Source organism: Oryza glaberrima, chromosome 10 (assembly GCF_000147395.1).
Source record: "Oryza glaberrima chromosome 10, OglaRS2, whole genome shotgun sequence".
In the NCBI taxonomy this organism is placed as follows: domain Eukaryota; kingdom Viridiplantae; phylum Streptophyta; class Magnoliopsida; order Poales; family Poaceae; genus Oryza; species Oryza glaberrima.
In genome coordinates this window covers 15685309-15702309 of record NC_068335.1, presented here as the reverse complement: position 1 = coordinate 15702309, position 17001 = coordinate 15685309, and the positions used below count along the sequence as shown (strand labels likewise).

At 46.5% G+C, this 17001-nt stretch overlaps 2 protein-coding genes and 1 pseudogene across 2 annotated transcripts; 1 reads left to right on the top strand and 2 right to left on the bottom strand.

The window, feature by feature from the left end:
• Positions 1–4665: 4665 nt before the first annotated feature.
• Positions 4666–6651, top strand: LOC127753324 (probable inorganic phosphate transporter 1-8). The gene has a single exon (XM_052278806.1). It carries the CDS (start codon positions 4798–4800, stop codon positions 6418–6420), a length of 1623 nt encoding a protein of 540 aa, XP_052134766.1. The 5' UTR covers positions 4666–4797; the 3' UTR covers positions 6421–6651.
• Positions 6652–9892: 3241 nt separating this feature from the next.
• On the bottom strand, positions 9893–10798 carry LOC127785900 (uncharacterized; annotated as a pseudogene).
• Positions 10799–13443: 2645 nt separating this feature from the next.
• LOC127753326 (probable inorganic phosphate transporter 1-3) lies at positions 13444–15105 on the bottom strand. The gene has a single exon (XM_052278807.1). It carries the CDS (start codon positions 15103–15105, stop codon positions 13525–13527), a length of 1581 nt encoding a protein of 526 aa, XP_052134767.1. The 3' UTR covers positions 13444–13524.
• Positions 15106–17001: the final 1896 nt, after the last annotated feature.

The window sequence follows — 17001 nt, the reverse complement described above, 5'->3', positions numbered from 1 at the left end:
TAATATACTTATCTGTACACCACCAAACAGCTACTCGCCTCTCTTGGGCTGTGTTTATTGGCCGCATAGGTAACGAGATAAGTAATTAACATATGATTAACGATATTGCTAAGATCCGTTGCTATAATTTGTGACTAATTTCAGTTAGATTAGAATTGTTTGATGAGCTTGCATATGCGCGTTGCTGTCTACTGATGGGCTTGCATGCACGCAATGTACATCCGCATATGTGTCATGACATTCGTCTGTATCCCGCTTCACTCTTCCGTCTTTTCTTCTGGTTTGCTACAAAGTTGTCGTCACATTCTGTGACTGACAAAATCTAACGGCTAGTTATACATTAGTATTAGTTTTCCATTGAATTTGCACTATTATCTTTAACTTACATACATATAATTTTGAAACTTACATACATAATTTTATAACTTACGTTGTTAGTATACTAAAATTACATATGTACGTAATTTAGAGACTTTAATATAAATATATGCTGACTACTACATCCGTTTCAGGTTATAAGATGGTCAAAGTCAAACTACTTTAAGTTTGATTAAGTTTATAGAAAAAAATAGTAATATTTTTTACCCAAGATAAATTTATTATAAAAATATAGTTAATTATTAATTTAATAAAACTAATTTGATAATATAAATATTACTATATTTATCTATAAACTTAGTCAAATTTAAAACAGTTTGACTTTGACCAAAGTCAAAACATCTTATGAACTGAAACAGAGGCAATACTTTTCATGAAAAACATGGTGATATAAATATAAGGGTTGATTGGATCCATGTCACTGCAATTTTGCCATATTAGAAAAATACCACTACTATTCACGAAATCTGTTGAGTGCCACTAGTACTTTGTAAAATTGGATCCATGCCACCACCGTCGCATTTTCCATCCATCGCCGTCACTCCTATGTGGGACCCACACGTCAGCTCCATCCTCTTCCTCCATCCTCTCTCTTCTCCCTTCCCCATCTCTCTCCGGCAAACAGCAGCAGCATGTGGTCGACGAACAGTAGCAGCAAGTGGCCGGCAGCAGCACCGATCGAGCTCCGACGCCCTTCACAGTTGTCTGCACCAAAGACTCGTGCTCCGTAGCTCTTTGCCCAACACCAAATATTAAATCTCACCGCCGCCAAGAAATCCAGGTCCAATCTCTTATTTGCTTTGATGATTTGCAATCACGTGGATGTTCTTTGCTGATCGTACGATCGTTGGCCCTTCTGTTCAAGTTGGCCCACGACGACAACAGCCACCACGCCGACGACGACCACGATGATGATGAGGGCGGCGCTGCAAGAAAGCAGCAGCTGCTGCGCGCCGGCAAGCTAGCTGCAGATGGACTACACCATGGACCAGCTCTGGAACGACATCACAGCGGCGGAAGCCGACACAAGCTACGATGCGACGGCGGTGGCGATGGCCTCGCCGCCATCGCCGGTCTGGGAATTCCGCGGCGGCGTTCGTGGCCCTCGCTGCCGTCGTTGGCCGGCTGCTGCTGCCGCCGCCACCGCCGGTAACCTACTGCTGTTGTTAGCCGGAGAGAGATGGGGAAGGGAGAAGAGAGGGGATGGAGGAAGAGGATGGAGCTGACGTGTGGGTCCCACATTAGAGTGACGGCGATGGATGGAAAATGCGACGGCAGTGGCATGGGTCCAATTTCACAAAGTTCCAGTGGCACTTAGCAGATTTCGTAAATAGTAGTGACATTTTTCTAATATGGAAAAATTGCAGTGGCATAGATCCAATTAACCCTAAATATAATTAGTCCCTATGTTTAATATAACATTAATTATCATAATTCTTTTAAAAAAGGATTTTTTAAAAAGACGTACCGTTTAGTGGTACGAAAAAAAACGTTGACGGAGGAGTATCCCAAATACACCGAGCTAGAGCACAGCCAGTCGGCCAATAATACTCCAAGTCATCGTCAACGGTTTTTAGCGGCATATACCCTTGGAACATTCCCTCGGTTGGGTTGGCGCAGTTTTTGTTCTCGTTGCTTTCATATCCAAAAAAAAACGCTCTTTGCTTCTTGTCTCGACTCTGGCCTGCTTCTTGTTGCATAATGCCACGAGAAATTACTTACACGGTACATGTATTGGTTGTCAATGTCGTGCTCTCCCGTGTCTTCGTTTCGATGTTTACGTGATGAACGCGTGTTGCGAGATTTCCACGCATCAAAGGGGTCTGTTTGGTTGGTGACCTGAGTACGGCTTACCATTTAAGTTAGGCCGGCTTCAGGCACGTACACATATGCTAATAACCCAATGCATAGTAATACCGTACAGGGGCATGGTACAATGCGCTTGCAAATGCAGAGAAAACATCAGCTTGTTATTGTAGCAAATACTGTAGCACCGTGGAATTGTACTGTCGCAATGGAAGCTTGCTATATATACTACGAATCCTAGTGGAAGTTACTATAGCGATTGATCTCGAACGTTTGTACTTGATTGATACGACGGTTGAGGGCTAAGCTTAGCTAAACAAACTGCCAAACGTAACGTTTCGTACAAAAATTTTATATAAAAAATCAAATAAATACATTATTTTCAAAATTTATAATAGCAAATACTTAGTTAATCATATGTTAATGGTTCATCTTATTTCGCTTGCAGTAGAAAATTCCATCCCACCACCACGTTCAAACTCAGTCTTAGGATGCCCCCTGAAAAGAGTTTAGCACGTTTTGACACAACAATTCAACGTTTTCATGGAGCAACTCTAGTTTATGATCAATAGTAATAACCTGAGATAACTCAGCATTGATGCAAGTTTCTGATCCTGATTTTTCAATACTCCAAGCAAGTCTAATACAATAATGAATGAACAGGAAAACAAACTTGTCCTTTCCATTCTCCATTAATGTTTCAGATATCCATGGCTGCACGTCAGCGGATGAACTATACTTCATTGAATTCAAACCTGAATTTTTTGGTTAATAACAATGCAAAGTCAACCACCCGATTAACCAACTTGTGGATCAAATCAACAAAAATCCAATTTTTCAGCCGCTCTGCAGCAGCATATACTGAATTCTGAAAATTGCAAGTCTTCTCTTCTCCCCGGCGCGTCCATGGCCGACAGGCCTGCAGTACTACGTTCATGCATGTGACATTCAAAAAATAACATTTGATTTGATGCCTTTCCAGAAGATTAACCGTAATTAATCCATGTATCGGTCAATGGAGATGCATATCCTCGTTCTGATTAAAATAAATTGGATCTTTGCAATTATTTACGCATGATGTCCTAGCCTTTTGGTCCCAACACGTCACCAGACTACAGTGCTTAAAAAATACAATAATGTGTTCACAGCTTGAGTGACAATGACTAGCTAGCAGTCAAATGGCCCATTTTACAATTATCCATAGCTGTATGGCCTCCAATTAAGTAAGCTCAACGCAATAGTTTAGCTTGATAGTTGATAATTAGATAGTACCATCTCCTAACCAACACCTCATGATCAGTTTACGTTAGTGTGAACGATCTCCCAGGCAGGCGAAGTTTCAGGAGAGGATGATGCCAATCAGGATGATTATATTTTGTTGCAGGTTCAACTGAATTTGCTTGTTAATTCTGAGATATTCAGTCATCAAAGGACGCTGTAAAGTATTGTATCTGCGTTCACATAAGAGTATCATATCTTATTCTGGGGACCTCTTTTTTTTTCCCGTAGAGAGAGATACTGTGGGAACCAAATTTCAGTGATGCTGGTCATCGTCAGCAACCAAATTTCTCAGAAATGGCTGCAAAAATGTAAGACTTCAGCGACAGACACAGTGAAAGTTAATCAGTTGATACAGGATTTTGCTCGGTTGAGAACAGTGGACGCTGGACACTGCTTCAAATCAATTTAGTGGGCTAACCTCGAACGGTCCAATCACAAGCCAGAAAAGTCCAACGTACCTTTTGGGTGAACTAGTTGACGAGAATTCGAGCAACAATACGCCGCAGATCTAAGCTTCGGAGCTTAGCGAACGGTCCAGATCTCACGTCAGAAAGTTCCATACCGAAAACTCTTTTTTTTTGAGGGAAATACTGAAAACTCTTTTAAGCACGAAGGTAGAAGTCCACCCATTTCTCACATTATCAACTAAATAATTATGAATTTTTTAAAAAAAATTGACAAGATAGATTGATATGTAATATATCACTCTAAAAAATGCAAGTTGAAATACAACTTCTACAAGTTATAAAAAAAATAACAAATTAAACTATATACTATAGTTTAATTTGTTTTTTAATAACTTATAAAAGTTAAATTTGAACTTGTATGTTTGTGAAGTGATATATTTCATATTAATCAATTTTATCATTTTTTTATAACTATTTAGTTGACATGTAAGAAACGAGTGAACGTTCACTCGGGAGATTAAAATCCATCTTTTTCGGTATACCAAAAGATTTTAGGGTAAACTGATTGAAAAAAATCATACATATAATAAATACATTGTATATCGCACATTAATAAGTCAGCGTCCGAAGAGCTTTTGGGATGAATCGATCGGTGACCCGAGCGCGTGCGTTCAGGCACCTATCAAACCCTTGTACACAAGCGCATGACCCCGCGTGAGATTCGTGCCGTTTTTCTTCCCTCTCCATATTACAGTGACAACCAAGCAGGCGTGCCAAATCCACTGGACACGGCCAAGTCGGCTACCATTCCTGCGCCTACATATACCGCGGCATCTCCCGCGCCATTGCTGTGCCCAGAGAGCTCGACACAAATACAGGGGGACTCGTCTTCTTCCCCGAGCTTTGCGAGCAGAGTCGTTCAGCCATGGCGCGGCAGGAGCAGCAGCAGCACCTGCAGGTGCTGAGCGCGCTGGACGCGGCGAAGACGCAGTGGTACCACTTCACGGCGATCGTCGTCGCCGGCATGGGCTTCTTCACCGACGCCTACGACCTCTTCTGCATCTCCCTCGTCACCAAGCTGCTCGGCCGCATCTACTACACCGACCTCGCCAAGGAGAACCCCGGCAGCCTGCCGCCCAACGTCGCCGCGGCGGTGAACGGCGTCGCGTTCTGTGGCACGCTCGCGGGCCAGCTCTTCTTCGGGTGGCTCGGCGACAAGCTCGGCCGGAAGAGCGTGTACGGGATGACGCTGCTGATGATGGTCATCTGCTCCATCGCGTCGGGGCTCTCGTTCTCGCACACGCCCACCAGCGTCATGGCGACGCTCTGCTTCTTCCGGTTCTGGCTCGGCTTCGGCATCGGCGGCGACTACCCGCTGTCGGCGACGATCATGTCGGAGTACGCCAACAAGAAGACCCGCGGCGCGTTCATCGCCGCCGTGTTCGCGATGCAGGGGTTCGGCATCCTCGCCGGCGGCATCGTCACCCTCATCATCTCCTCCGCGTTCCGCGCCGGGTTCCCGGCGCCGGCGTACCAGGACGACCGCGCGGGATCCACCGTCCGCCAGGCCGACTACGTGTGGCGGATCATCCTCATGCTCGGCGCCATGCCGGCGCTGCTCACCTACTACTGGCGGATGAAGATGCCGGAGACGGCGCGCTACACCGCCCTCGTCGCCAAGAACGCCAAGCAGGCCGCCGCCGACATGTCCAAGGTGCTCCAGGTCGAGATCCAGGAGGAGCAGGACAAGCTGGAGCAGATGGTGACCCGGAACAGCAGCAGCTTCGGCCTCTTCTCCCGCCAGTTCGCGCGCCGCCACGGCCTCCACCTCGTCGGCACCGCCACGACATGGTTCCTCCTCGACATCGCCTTCTACAGCCAGAACCTGTTCCAGAAGGACATCTTCACCAGCATCAACTGGATCCCCAAGGCCAAGACCATGTCGGCGCTGGAGGAGGTGTTCCGCATCGCGCGCGCCCAGACGCTCATCGCGCTGTGCGGCACCGTCCCGGGCTACTGGTTCACCGTCTTCCTCATCGACATCGTCGGCCGCTTCGCCATCCAGCTGCTAGGGTTTTTCATGATGACCGTCTTCATGCTCGGCCTCGCCGTGCCGTACCACCACTGGACAACGAAAGGGAACCACATCGGCTTCGTCGTCATGTACGCCTTCACCTTCTTCTTCGCCAACTTCGGCCCCAACTCCACCACCTTCATCGTGCCGGCGGAGATCTTCCCGGCGAGGCTGCGTTCCACCTGCCACGGCATCTCGGCGGCGGCGGGGAAGGCCGGCGCCATCATCGGATCGTTCGGGTTCCTGTACGCGGCGCAGGACCCGCACAAGCCCGACGCCGGGTACAAGCCCGGGATCGGGGTGAGGAACTCGCTGTTCGTGCTCGCCGGATGCAACCTGCTCGGGTTCATCTGCACGTTCCTCGTGCCGGAGTCGAAGGGGAAGTCGCTGGAGGAGATGTCCGGCGAGGCGGAGGACGACGACGACGAGGTGGCCGCCGGCGGCGGCGCCGCCGTGCGGCCGCAGACGGCGTAGTGTATGACTGCACATGAATATAGTGTAGGTTTTACTTAATTTACTTACTGTTATTATTATTATACTCCTACTTGTGTTTGTATATGTGAAATTGGGAATCATGAACCCATGATCATGTTTTGTTAGGTTAAGAAGGGAAAAGAAATGTGTGTTAAATACTTCAATTATGTAAACTCTGTTTTTAAGTATTTGGCCACTTGAGGAATAATTCTTGCAGACCAGCAATTTGGCACGAATACATTTTATAATTGAACTACCACTCTACCAGAGTAGTACACTACGGCTGTGTTTAGTTCACACTGAAGTTTGGAAGTTTAGTTGAAATTGAAACGATGTAACTGAAAAGTTGTGTGTGTATGAAAGGTTTGATGTGATAGAAAATTAAAAGTTTGGAAAAAAAACTTTGGAACTAAACAGGGCCGTACTAATTTGCCTTAGAGAGGACAATGGGATGTCCAAATTTTCAATTATGAAGTCTAAAGTTATTGGTTCAAATTTTTGTGAAAGTTCAGTTTTTCTTCACAAAAAGTAGCTTTAAAGTTGGAAATGGACTAACTGGAGAATATATGTGAACTAGATATGAAAAATTGACTTGCACTATGATCTGAGTACGGAGTCGACATTTGAGTATATTTGACTATGAACTCCATACTTAGGCCACGTTTGGGGGCCCACTGTACCTAGGTGACAAAAACGAAATACAACAAATTTCGACGAAATTTCTGACCAAAGGAGGCCTGCATTGATGCCGATGGCTCAATAAAGCAGCAGTTGAATTGTTGGACAGCGTACTTTTCTGACAATTATCCGGCAAGTCTGAAGTTCAGAATAAATGGCCAAAATCTAAGAGGCAGCAGGTAAGAAGCGTGTTCACTGAATTTTGCAAATCTGTTCAGTCAATCTTCTTGACGCGGCAAACCCCAATCTGTTCAGGGTGTGTTTAATTCACGTTAAAATTAGAAGTTTGGTTGAAATTGGAATGATGCGATAGAAAAGTTCAAAGTTTGTGTGTGTAGAAAAGTTTTGATGTGATGAAAAAAGTTGGAGGTTCGAAGAAAAAGTTTGAAAGTAAACTCGGCCTCAATCAAGTTTGTAACCTTTTTTTTTAGTGTTTGGCTGTTAATTTGGGGAAGAGGAGTCTGTTTGGACAGTAAGTGAGTATGAACACATTTATTTTAGTCTTTGCTGATGGCTACTGGTCGTTCAACTTTTTGATATCGACCCGAAATCAATTTCTGACGAGAGCAACTGGCGGTGAACCTCCGCGGCTCTCACCGTTTCTGGTAATCAATTTCAGGTTGGGACCCACCTGGAAGGCCGAGTTTGATGAATCTTTGTCATTTCAGACCGGCGTTAACGTTTTGTACGGAAAATTGTTGAAAACCGTAAATGAGGTTTTGACGTGGGACGACATTAGATTCTGAGTGAAACTTCAAATGGTTTTTGACTGAAATTTGATCAAAATTTGGTGAAAACTGTCATACCGCCAGGAGTCGGGATCTCAATTGGAAAGGTGAACCCTGTCTTAAACTGAATACTGTTGGATTTCTTTCAGAAAAGCCTGAATTTAAATTTCTGATAACATTCTAGGATTCCTTGGAAGAGGATGTAAAATAATTTGGGAGGAAGTATTTGAGTATATGATCAAATGGACATTTTTTACAGTCTTTGTGACAGCTTAAGGTATGCCACATTGTATCTATGTAATGTTCTTTGCAGTGTCCACCACCAACTAAGAATCTGGAGATCAGAGCAAGGCAACAACCTGTTGTTTTACCATCAAACAAACCAGACAAAACCAAAATTCTTCATCAGTTATTTAGACCTTAGACCAATGACTTGCTTTCACAACCAACATTGACTAAAACCACTAAAAACCAGACACCTAGACAATCCATGAACACAAATAGCTTCAAATTCCAGCAAAAGCAGCGGCAGAATCGACAATATACAAGTCAATACGTCACTACCGTTGGTCAGGAGCAAGCACATGAATCTGATGTTACAGATAAGCATCTTCGGTTCACCTGCAACCGTTGATTACTACTAGAGCATGGGTATGAGTGCAACTACTCACTAATAAGTAACCTAATCCAGCAAGACTCTCACCTTGACCAGGGACAACGACGAACAATAGCGTGGAGAATTGTGTAATAATTTTGGAGGACGCTCAAGAGAGCGCGTTAGGATAGCAGCAAGAGAACAATAGAGAGAAAACAGGTCTAAATTAGGCTTGAAGTCAATTGAAAATTTTGGAGTGTAGATTGGAGAGGTATTATCTGATAAAATGACTGGAGAGGACCCTAATTAAGCTGAGTAGCTGACTGCATAAATGCAGTGTTGAGAGTTCAGGCGTAATTGCTCCATAGACTGCAGAATTCCAAGTCTGAATTTGCCTAATAGTTCCCTGATACCCCGACAGACTTCAATTCCAGCCTTCCTGTCAGGGTGAGTCAAACTGAATAGAGAAATGAATGCACTGAAAACCATGTGTAGTTTCTTGAGCAAAACAAACATCTTAAAATTGGGTCTTTTTACTCTTTTTCTGTGGTGCAGGAAGGTGATAGTACTGAATGAAACAGCTAAAGGATTATTCAGCAGAAAATTCTTTAGAAGACCATGTCATGCATTGTGTGCGCACACACACAAATTAATGGGCCTGTTTAGTCCCAAAAACTTTTCAAAAACATCACATCGAATCTTTGACGCATATATAAAGCATTAAATATAAAGAAAAAAAAACTAACCGCACAGTTTGCATGTAAATCGTGAGACGAATTTTTTTAGCCTAATTAGGCCATGATTAGCCATAAGTGCTACAGTAACCCACATATACTAACGACGGATTAATTAGTTTCAAAAGATTCGTCTCGCGGTTTCCAGGCGAGTTATGAAATTATTTTTTTATTTGTGTCTGAAAACCCCTTTCGACATCTGGTCAAACGTCCAATGTGGCACCCAAAAATTTTATTTCACCAATTAAACAGGCCCAAATATATCCATCCATACAATACAATTCTCTGCGTTTCTGACGAAATAAGTTCTAACCAAAACCTGCAGGTCCAAGCATAGGTCACCTGCTCACCTTTGTTTTCTTTCGAAAAAACTGAGAAGCTAAGACTGCTGCCCATCAGTCAACCCAGCAAGAATGGTGTGTTCTTTTTTAAGGAACGCAACCATTCCATTCAGAGCACACTTCCAGGGATCCTAAACGGTGTGATTTCCAAAAAAAACTTTATATATGTGAATTTCTTATAGAACCATTTTAAATCTATTTCTCGACCAATTAGTTCATTTGTTGTACCCTTGAATAGTTATTATAAAACCATTCCGCTATTCAGAAATTTAACTATCCAAAAAATAGTTTACTATATATATCTATCTTATTAGTACCAGCTAAATACCCTTGCATTGCAACGGGATTATAGTAAAGCCCAAAAGGCAAAATAAAATTATTCTCACTCTCTAATCGTCATATTATATTGGCAAAATTTGCTACAGGATACCAAAAGATTGCGGCATTTGCTGCGATACACCCAAAGATCGTGTATTTGCTCGTGGATACTGCAAAAAATGGTAATTAGCTGCTGGACACTCATCCCATTATTTTATTAGTTTCGGTCAAAATAGAGAGAGAAAGAGCTGTGCAACTACCAAAATGCCCTTGGACATGTGTTCTTCCTCTCTCTCTCTTCTTTTCTTTTCCCTATTCTTCCTTGCGACGGTGACCGGTCCGAGCCGGGATGGCTCGGCCACGGCGAGGTGGCCGCGGCGGCGCATCGCCGGGGTTCACCACCGACGGCGATGATGCATGGCGGCATCCCAGTGCACAGATGAGGTCGGCAAAGCTTGGTCATCGACGATGGCTCGCGGAATATCTCGGCGGCGACGCTTCATCTTGGACGAACGGCGATGGCTCGATTTCTTCAAAGGACTGCCATGCATGCATGTCTTTCATGTTAGAGAGGTCCATGCGAGGCTACCATGGCAAGGAATCGGATTGGGACTCACCGGAGAGGGAGAAATCAAAGATGGAGCTCGGCGGCCGGAGTTGGAGAAGATGATGCCGATCTCCAAGATCGCTAATCATTGGGTAGGGTACTTGGGGGTAAATGGAGAGGAGGTCGAGGTGAAGCCGATGGCGTGGTGGCTCGGCTTGTAGCGGTCCACTGCACCCGGAACGGTGACGACGTCAAGGCGGCGACGCGTAGAGCGCGCTCCAAGGCCGGCGATGGCACGACAGCGTTCCCGTCGATCCGCTGCACGAGAGAGGATGGAATCAAACGGAAATTATTCGGCACGTTAAGGTGAGTATGGAACGGTGGTGAGGCAGAGATGGAGATAGCTCTACGGTGACAGTGGGCGTTGTCTTCTTCATGGCCGGTGAGGGATTTGAGGGCGATGAAGAGATTGAGGGCTTCCTCTCTCGGTTTGATCGACACTAGAGCCGGGGTTCACCGCTGACGGCGACGACGCATGACGGCTTGGCCATGGTGGAGCTTGGCGGCGGCGCAATGAGAAAGAGATGAACAGAGAAAGAAAGGAAGAAGAAGAATAGAGAAAGAGAGATTGACAAGTGGGCCCATGGGCAAACTTGTCTTTAACCAAAGTTTCTCTCTCCATTTTGACCGAAAGTAACAAAATAATGGGATGAGTGTCTAGCAGCTAATTACCACTTTTTTACAGTGCCCACGAGTAAATACACGATCTTCGAGTGTCTCACATCAAAGGCCGCAATCTTTCAGTGTCCTGTAGCAAATTTTGCCCCTCCTACTAATACAGCTAAAGAACTTTCTTATTTAATACAGGGAGAGACGAGGCCACCCGCATCGCTCCCAACACGAGCGACTGGGCGGAGGGGATAACCCTAGCCGCCACTGCCCTACCCCCCCTCCCTTGCCTTGCCACCGCCAGAGCAAGCAGCCGGGCTACAGCTCGGTGAGAAAGGATGGTGGCAGTGGGGTAGAAAGCTGTGAGGCGGCGGGCCCAATACTGTGTGAGGGAGAAGGGGATGATGCTCAGTAGCGACCACGATGACCCAGCGGCGAGGTGCATTAGTTGATGGCGGCGAGAAGCAACAGCAGCAAGGCGGAGGCGGCAGGAGGGCGTCGACGCCCGGAGGTGAAGGGCAAAGTTTACAAAACCGCGCGATTATCATCTGCAGAAACCTTCTCAGTTTTTGAAACCACGGTATACCTCGTGGTTACCGCACAATTTTCGTGGTAACCACGTCGTTACCACGATAACCGCCAAACCATGGGTGGCGGTAACCCCACCCAAAACGGTTTAGTAAACCCTAGTGCAGGGGTAGCCAATTCGGCCTTCTAGGCCAGATCTAGCCACCCCCCATCCTAGATCCGGAAAGGGGTAGCTCGATAGAATTGGAGGTGGCTGGCAAGTTGGAGCTAGAAATGCAGATGGCCGGTGGACGTGGTAGGGGCGATGGACAATGAGTCAGAGTTGAACAGGTGGGGAGTTGGAGGTGCATGCAGCCGATGGTGGAGTTGGCCAGTGAGTTGGAGCTGGTGAAGGTGGTCGGCAAGTCGGAGTAGAAGTGCAGGTAGCTGACAGCCATGTGCAGGAGCCAGGAGGCCAACGAGGTGTAAGTGCCTTGCACTTTCGGGTGGAGGTGGCTGGCAAGGTGGCCGGAGAAGCAGTTGGCCAACGGAGTGCATTTGGTGCTAGGAGATGGTCGGTGGTGTTACCGCTTGGTGAGGCCGTTGTTGGGTTGGTCACTAATGTAGTTTGTTTGTTTGGAAAGCCACTCGACACGGTGAACAACTGTGTGGGCGACGCCCTGGTCAACATCAAAGGATCCCTCACAACCGGTTAGGGTTTCTCCCATTCCCTAGAGCTCCTTCCCTTCTGTTGACTAGTCTGCATCCAGAGTCTGGTCATGGGGAGTTCCAGGACAAGGTGTGAGGCACCAGTTTGGTTGGAAGTCTCTGCTTGATGGAGTTCGGCTAGTCGCCAATACTGTATGTGCTTTGAAAGTTCTTGTGGCATTCAGGTTCTTAGTTTGGTGTAGAGGAGGTGCACACCCCTACGACGCAACCATCGGTTGGTGTTTGGGTGGAGTCGGAACTACTTAGCCAAGTATGGCAAGCTCAGCAACGATGACCCTCTTGCTCTTTCTTCTTGGTAGTGTCGTAGGAGCTGCTGTGCAAGTGGCTTCCCGATGTGGCTATGCATTGGTGTGTTAGGGGCGGAGTCGGAGTTGCTTGTCATGGGTGGCAAACTTGGCAACAATAACCCTCTTTTGCTTTTGTCTTGACAATGCTGTGGCAACCTGGGTTTTCGTAGTTGGTATGGAGAAAGAGCTTAGGCGAAAGTCCCGCTCGATCTTAGGCTAGACCGCTAGACCCAACGATGTCAACTCATGTGGGCACCGTTTCCTTCTTGGAAGGCGTTGCTTTGCTCTCTTCTTTTCTTCAGGTGAGTTGTTTGCATCTACGATGCTATCTTTGTCCTTGGAGGCTTCGTCCAGAAGACCACGTTGCTTGGTCATTTTGGCTGTCTTGTTTGTGGTTTATTTATACGAAATCGGAGCTGCTCTTTTGAGCTCGGCCACGATGGCTTGTGTTTTGACCTTTAGTTGTGCCGCTGTAAGTATATAGTTTGTTCTTCGTGTGGGTTTTTGATCGGTTTTCCCCAATAAACCATACTTCTGTGAGGTTTTTTTGGCCTGGTTTTTCCTAAAAAACTGGGCCAAATCTCTTTCTTTTTTTTTAAAAAAAAAGGTGTCTTTCTTGAGGTTTACCCTTAAAAAAAACTAATACAACTGAATACAATATTTGCAAACCAAACTAACAAAATACCATCACACTTTTATTTCAATATAACAAACAAAAACAATCAAATCCTCACAAAAAAATACATACACACAAATGCCATCAAATATGAACAGAGTTAACGCTTCAATCATCAAATTAAATTTACATTTGGACACTGCCATTCACATCACACTAACACATACAAATGTACTAACGTACTGAATACAGCAGTCGCAGTAGTACTATCATCATCATACACAAAATTTACGAAAGATTAATCAATCAACCAATGAGCTCTGTTGAACCACCGTCTTCTTCTTCTTCTTCTTGGCTACGCCGTCGCCTCCTCGTCGTCGGCGACGTTCTCCTTGGACACCTCCTCCAGCGACATGCCCTTCGACTCCGGCACCAGCAGCGTCATGAGCATGCCGAGGAAGTTCGTGCCGGCGAGCACGAACAGCGCGTTCCGGATGCCAATGCCTGGCTTGTACCCGGCCTCCGGCTTGTGCGGGTCCTGCGCCGCGTACAGGAACCCGAACGCGCCGACGATGGCCCCGGCCTTCCCCGCAGCCGCCGAGATGCCGTGGCACGTGGAACGCAGCCTCGCCGGGTAGATCTCCGCCGGCACGATGAAGGTGGTGGCGTTGGGGCCAAAGTTGGCGAAGAAGAAGGTGAAGCCGTACATGACGACGAAGCCGGTGTGGTTCCCCGGCGTCGTCCAGTGGTGGTACGGCGCGGCGAGGCCGAGCATGAAGACGGTCATCATGGCGAACCCCATCAGCTGGATGGCGAAGCGGCCGGCGACGTCGATGAACGCGACGGTGAACCAGTAGCCCGGGATGGTGCCGCACAGCGCGATGAGCGCCTGCGCGCGCGCGATGCGGAACACCTCCTCGACGGCGTTCATCGTCCTCGCCGGTGGGATCCACCCGACCTTGGAGAAGATGTCCTTCTGGAACAGGTTCTGGCTGTAGAACGCGATGTCGAGCAGGAACCACGTGCTCGTCGTCGCCACCAGGTGCACCCCGTGCCGCCGCACGAAGTGCCGCGAGAAGAGCCCCCACTCGTTGCCAGCGCCGGCGGCGGCGACCGCCTCGGCGCGGTCCGCGTCCTCCTGGATCTCCGTGTCGAGCACCTTGGACATGTCGGCGGCGGCCTGCTTGGCGTTGCGCGCGATGAGCGCGGTGTACCTCGCCGTCTCCGGCATCTTCATGCGCCAGTAGTAGGTGAGCGCCGCCGGGACGGTGCCGAACATGAGGATGATCCGCCACACGTAGTCGGCCTCGGGCACCAGCGACGCCGCGCGGCCGTCGGCGTACGACGGAGCCGGGTACGCGTTCCGGAACCCGGCCGACACGATGAGCGCCACGATGGCGCCGAACAGGATGCCGAACCCCTGCATGGCGAACACGGCGGCGATGAACGCCCCGCGCGTCCTCTTGTTGGCGTACTCCGACATGATCGTCGCCGACAGCGGGTAGTCGCCGCCGATGCCGAAGCCGAGCCAGAAGCGGAAGAAGCAGAGCGTGGCGACGACGCCCTTCGCCGTGCGCCCGAACGAGAGGCCCGACGCGACGGAGCACACCACCATGAGCACGAGCGTGAAGCCGTACACGCTCTTCCGCCCGAGCTTGTCGCCGAGCCACCCGAAGAAGAGCTGCCCCGCGAGCGTGCCGCACAGCGCGACGCCGTTCACCGCCGCCGACACGTTGGGCGGCAGGCTGCCGGGGGTGTCGCTGGCGATGTCGGTGTAGTAGATGCGGCCGAGCAGCTTGGAGACGAGGGAGATGCAGAAGAGGTCGTACGCGTCGGTGAAGAAGCCCATTCCGGCGATCACGATCGCCATGAAATGGTACCACTGCGTCCTCGCATGGTCCAGCGTCGTCAGCACCTTGAGCTGCCCGTCCGCCATTGTCGCCGGCGTACGTAGCCTCGTTGTTCGTCTTGCTCCTCGCCGAGCTAGCAAGGCAACTAGCTGCAGTGCAAATATATATAACCCTAGAGAATTAATGTACTAGTACGTGTGAGCTAGATGCACTTGCTTAAGATTTTATTGGTTAATGCTGCTTCCCGGCTTAGGGACATGATGATTGGAGTGATCTGAGTCAACGAGAGATAGGCTCGATTTAAAATTCTATTTCCGAAAGAACATTTTAAATTTCTTCAAATTAAAAACTTCCAAATGATAGAGTAGCTCAATTAGTTAGATTCGTTATATATGGTGGAACTAACCCATCTAGGTTCAAGTTATAGACTTGATATATGTAATCGTATTTACGGCTATTAAATTTTTCAATGGTAGACTATATACCTATTGACAGCGTGACGCCCATGGTGACACGTCAATTTCATGATTTGCCGGTCCATCCTTTCAGAGGTATATCCATGTGTGCGTTGAGTATACGCGTTATGAGTGTCTACATTTGTGTTGTGTTTTTTGGAATAAAATATATTTTTTAACCCCTTTCATGTTAGGAATTAACTGTCCAAATGATCTAAATTGTAAATGATAATATTGAATTTCTTCAAATTAAAAACATTTATATGGTTAGACGATTATGTTAATGAGCTTGGAGCTAAGGTTTTGCAAAGGACACTGAAAATTATTATTCCTAACTACCCAAATAATCTAAAATTGTAGTATTTGGTTATTTGTACTATGGTTTGATCCTAGGAATATACCTGATCTCGAGAAGTCTCCTCCATTTGGATGTTGTTTAATCCTAGTCAACTATTCCCAATGCCGTGTTACATGTACCTTAACAAGTTAGTTCCCAGCACTACTTGCACACTCACAAGAAAATAAAGTTTTATCAATTTTGTGAAAAGGAGCATCTTTCTTTTTCATTTCTTATAAGTGTTTTGCATTCCAAGTCATAGTGAATGTGATCCAAGACATCCAAGCTTGATCTTCTGGTCTTGAAGCTTGAAGCTTGCAGCGGCTCTGCTTAGTATCTCCAAGTAGCATATGTAGGATATAATTCTTAGGAGTGTGGATGACACACTAGCTAAAGCTATTGCGAAATTAGTTTCTTTCCCTCCAAAAATATAGTTTTGTCTTAGGTTCTTCGGAGTTATTAGCAAGCACTACTGATTAACGCTACAAGGTACCTTTATCTCTGAAGAACTCTTAACTAATTAAGGATTGTCAAAAAAAAAAAAATTCTGCAATATGCTTTGGGTACGTTTGGTAGAGTTCCAACTTCTAAATTTAACTCCAGGAGTAGTAGTTAATTTTGTATCTGCTGAATCTAACTTCAGTTCCTATTTGGTGTGACATCGTGTGGTGATAATCCATGCTAATCTTGGTCTGAAGCATACTCCCAAGTTCAGAGCAATCTGAACTGAATGTAAACATCTCTCTGGATGTGTTTAGTTTACACTAAAATTAGAAGTTTGATTAAAATTGAAACGATGTGACGGAAAAGTTGAAAGTTTGTGTGTAGGAAAGTTTTAATTTGATGAAAAAGTTAAAAGTTTAAAGAATTATTTTGGAACTAAACACGGCGTCTGTCTCAATGTACTAACATTAATGAGTTGTTGCAAGTTGGACACATATATATTTGATGGTACAACCGCTTAACTAAACTATTTTAGCCTATTTCATATTTTCATCCCATCTCTCTCCTTCATTAATGGATAGAGTAATTGACCACGATGGAGCATCATTTGATGCCAAGAAGCAGAGATGCTTTGCCTGGTCTTCCAAGTCACCCGTGTCTGCACATTGCCAAGTCAGATTCCTAGGTATCTTTCTTATGCTAATATGACAGCTTGGATCTCCAAAATTAAATATTGCCCTGGTGTA

Excerpts from the sequence above, each read along its gene's own strand:
- LOC127753324 (XM_052278806.1), top strand. The coding sequence starts at position 4,798 with ATGGCGCGGCAGGAGCAGCAGCAGCACCTGCAGGTGCTGAGCGCGCTG.
- LOC127753326 (XM_052278807.1), bottom strand. The coding sequence starts at position 15,105 with ATGGCGGACGGGCAGCTCAAGGTGCTGACGACGCTGGACCATGCGAGG.